At 35.4% G+C, this 3,361-nt stretch overlaps 1 protein-coding gene across 2 annotated transcripts; it reads left to right on the top strand.

Annotated features, from left to right (window-relative positions):
- Positions 1 to 814: 814 nt before the first annotated feature.
- On the top strand, positions 815 to 2,409 carry LOC108375959 (REST corepressor-like). Of its 2 annotated transcripts, none has more exons than XM_017632117.1 (5): positions 815 to 1,205; positions 1,565 to 1,854; positions 1,933 to 1,980; positions 2,047 to 2,181; positions 2,237 to 2,409. In XM_017632117.1, the coding sequence occupies exons 2-5, from the start codon at positions 1,677 to 1,679 to the stop codon at positions 2,296 to 2,298; spliced, it is 423 nt and encodes a 140-aa protein (XP_017487606.1). In that variant the 5' UTR covers positions 815 to 1,205; positions 1,565 to 1,676; the 3' UTR covers positions 2,299 to 2,409. The 2 variants fall into 2 exon arrangements, with proteins under 2 accessions (XP_017487606.1, XP_017487604.1); XM_017632115.1 differs by having other exon boundaries at positions 2,228 to 2,409.
- The last annotated feature ends 952 nt before the right edge of the window (positions 2,410 to 3,361 follow it).

Raw genomic sequence — 3,361 nt, 5'->3', positions numbered from 1 at the left:
ATAAATAACTAAGTTAACATTTTTATTACAAAATCTCTAAATTTTAGACTGATTCACTTTTTTTTATCAATACATCGATATTTAATTAAAAAAAATTAATTACAATGCCCGTTTTTATTGTTTCTCGTTTTCAGTGCTTTTTTTGTTTTGGCCATTTTTTGTTGTGAGGCAGCACCGACATTTTAGTTCAATTGGTTTACAAAGCAAGAAGTGAGGTTGAAGTTGACATTTTTTGCAACTTAAAATTAAATTTTCATAAAAACTATAAGCCTCCGGAGGGTGGGGTTTCCAGATTTACAATCATAAAAAGCCGCTCTAAACCCCTTCATTTTTGTTTTTTTTTAAAGCCGGGTTCCGTATTGGAAAATTTTCCCAGGACCTTATTTCAAAATAAATAACTGAATATAGAACTAAAAATCGTCAAAATGGCGCTTACGACAATCTTTTACCCAGCCGACGATATTTAAATAGCCAATATTTGCTATTTAAGTGCAGATTAAATGTATGATCTGAAAATGAATAGTGGAAGTTAATCAACAATCTCTACTTAAATGGGTCATCTGAAATTGGGCCTAAATGTCAGATGGTGTGCCGCACTGCACTTTTTGATACTTTTAGTGCACTCATCGAACAGACCTTTTGTTCGGCAATCAGCTCACGAAACACAGCGTGTGGTGCTGAATGAGAAGATTGGCCTTTTGAAGTGGACATGCTCTTCCCCTTTATCGTAAATTCAAAATATGCCATTCAATACGATTTTTATTACTTTTAAATTTCTTTTTTATTGAAGTATACTTCAAAAAGAGTGTGTTAAAACAATCCTTTACTATGTACATGTCGTGGGCTCTTTTTGTTGGCTAAAGTTACGTACACATTCACTACGGTCGTTTTTTAAAGTAAGCTGTGAATTCAGCGGAGTGCTTACAATACAGCGGCTGAGAGTTTTACCTGCCCATTCATTGTGATTGTGGCTAGAAGCGAGGCTGCAGCAGTTGGCACATCGGACGCTCTCGCCTTTTTAAATTTAAATAATTTTCTGTAACTACCTTAGATAATACTATTCGAGCTGGTATAAGATCTAACGAAGTAATATCAAAAACTCGCAACGAATTCCTGGTGTTGAGAAGTATCTAGCTTAGTTTAAATTGAGACTGTGTAGTGACTGGCTGAGAAAATCTCCGTTGGAACGATAAGGGAATAAAAAGGTAATAACTAAAAATTTGTGTAATTATAATGTACTGAATAGCAGAGAAGTGAAATATCCAAATTATTAAAGGTGTAAAAAACGCTCAGCTGGGTAACTGGCTGTTCGATGATTTTGTTCCACCACATTTGCGGAATTTACGATCTACGGTCGTTTATAAGTGCGCTGTGCAAGTGGTTACTGACTCTCGACCATTGTGCTGAATGGACTTTTTGTCGCATCGTTTGTTTGCTTCTTATTCACTTTCTCAGCTCTATGTTGAAAGACTTCTCAATTCAGTTCAATTTGCAAATTTCAATGAGTGAAAATTAAAGAGGAAATGTTTACTTGATCTTCTATTTTATTTACATATGTTTATAGATTTCAATTGAGTTGCCTAGTATATTTTGTTAATTGCGTGAAACAGCGCAGCTAGAACTGGAAAAGCTTAAAACTGGAGAAACAAAACCGAGTTAAACTGATTCGAGACAAAATGGTCCTGGCTGAGAGAAACTCAGAGTTGGTACGGAATGGGAGGCGATCACGCGGTCCAAGTCCGAATGGTCACGGCGGCAGCGTTGCTGGTGGTACAGTAGGCGGGAGTTCCAATATTGGTAGTGGGGGTACTGGTGGTGCGGGAACTCCGGAAACTAGTTCCGATGATGATAATTGTGAGTTGAAAATTTATAAGATCTTTAAAATAAAGAAATTGTACATAGGACTTCCGTTTTTAATTATCTTTCTAATAGCCATTAAGCGCAACGGAAAGTCAAAAAATAAACAGAGCGAATATGAGGGTAAGATAAAATTTAAAAAAGTTTACTTTGGAAACATTCCCGGCTTATGTATAAATGTATTTCTAGAAAAAATTCGTGTCGGTCGCGACTACCAGGCCATATGTCCATCTCTTATACCAGAAAATGAACGTAAACCAGAAGGTCTTAACGATCGCGCCTTATTAGTTTGGTCACCTACTAAAGAGATACCAGATGCGAAACGTGAGTATGAATACAAACTTAATTTTGAAATCATGAAGTGTTCCAGGTACTTCAGTATTTGCAGGTTTAAAGGATTTACAGGAAAAGCACTTTAAGCCTCTAATAAACCTTGTGTAAGGTGTCCTACGGAAATAGCATCCTGTAAATTCCTCCAAATCCTGACGTACCTGGGCTAGGCTTATTATTTTGAATATTTGAATTAGAGATGGGCACGTGAGTAATTTTGGCTCACGTTCACGCACGCTCACGTTGATGGTTTTTTAAATCACGCACACTCACGTCCTGCTATTTTTTTTCAATCACGTTCACGCACGCTCACGACGTCTATTTTTTAAATCACGCACGCTCACGCACGGTTTTCACGGACATTTTTTTGAAATTGAAACTATTTATATAAATAGTATTTCATATAAATAGCCTTTTATAACACAAGTATTATTACAAAAGCTTGGCCACACGCCTAGCAAGGGCTGAAGGCACTATTATTATTTTAACAAATTTCAGATATACATACTTATGTATCTATTACGAGTATAAAAAAGAATTGGTTTCAATATTTATTCAACGTATGTAATATTAAAATGACATTAGGTCCATTCAATAACTTTTCCAGTACGTACATGCAACGAGAGCATAAAAGAAAAATAGAGAGTAAAATAGAGAGAAAGAGAAAATTTTCAGAAAAAGTTATTGAACGCAAAACTAGTAAAAACTTGCAACTTAAGCCATTTTGACACTTTATGATGGTTAAAATTAACATCCATATTTTCATTTCACTAATTATGTTTCATCAAATCATCCTCTTCAACAGTATGTTTACGTTTGAAATTGAAACATAACCTTACTTTTTGACTCCTGCAAATTCCTGCTAGTAAAATTATTACTCGGAAGAGTTTGCAGCTCTCTCGGGTAGTTACGCTCTCGAATTCGCTCTCTCGCAAATATTTTTTGTTATTGAATGCATTTCCAGTAAAAACTTGCAAGTACTAGTAACAATTCGTAATTTTTTTTTGATCTTGAATGGACCTATTAGCTCATATTTTTGTTTCTCTTTCNTTTACTCGGAAGAGTTTGCAGCTCTCTCGGGTAGTTACGCTCTCGAATTCGCTCTCTCGCAAATATTTTTTGTTATTGAATGCATTTCCAGTAAAAACTTGCAAGTACTAGTAACAATTCGTAA

This window comes from Rhagoletis zephyria, unplaced genomic scaffold (genome assembly GCF_001687245.7).
Source record: "Rhagoletis zephyria isolate East Lansing unplaced genomic scaffold, Rhagoletis_zephyria_1.1 Rzeph_scaffold_09691, whole genome shotgun sequence".
In the NCBI taxonomy this organism is placed as follows: Eukaryota; Metazoa; Arthropoda; class Insecta; order Diptera; family Tephritidae; genus Rhagoletis; species Rhagoletis zephyria.
Note: the sequence above shows the minus strand (reverse complement) of the source record. Positions and strands in the feature narration are given on the sequence as shown.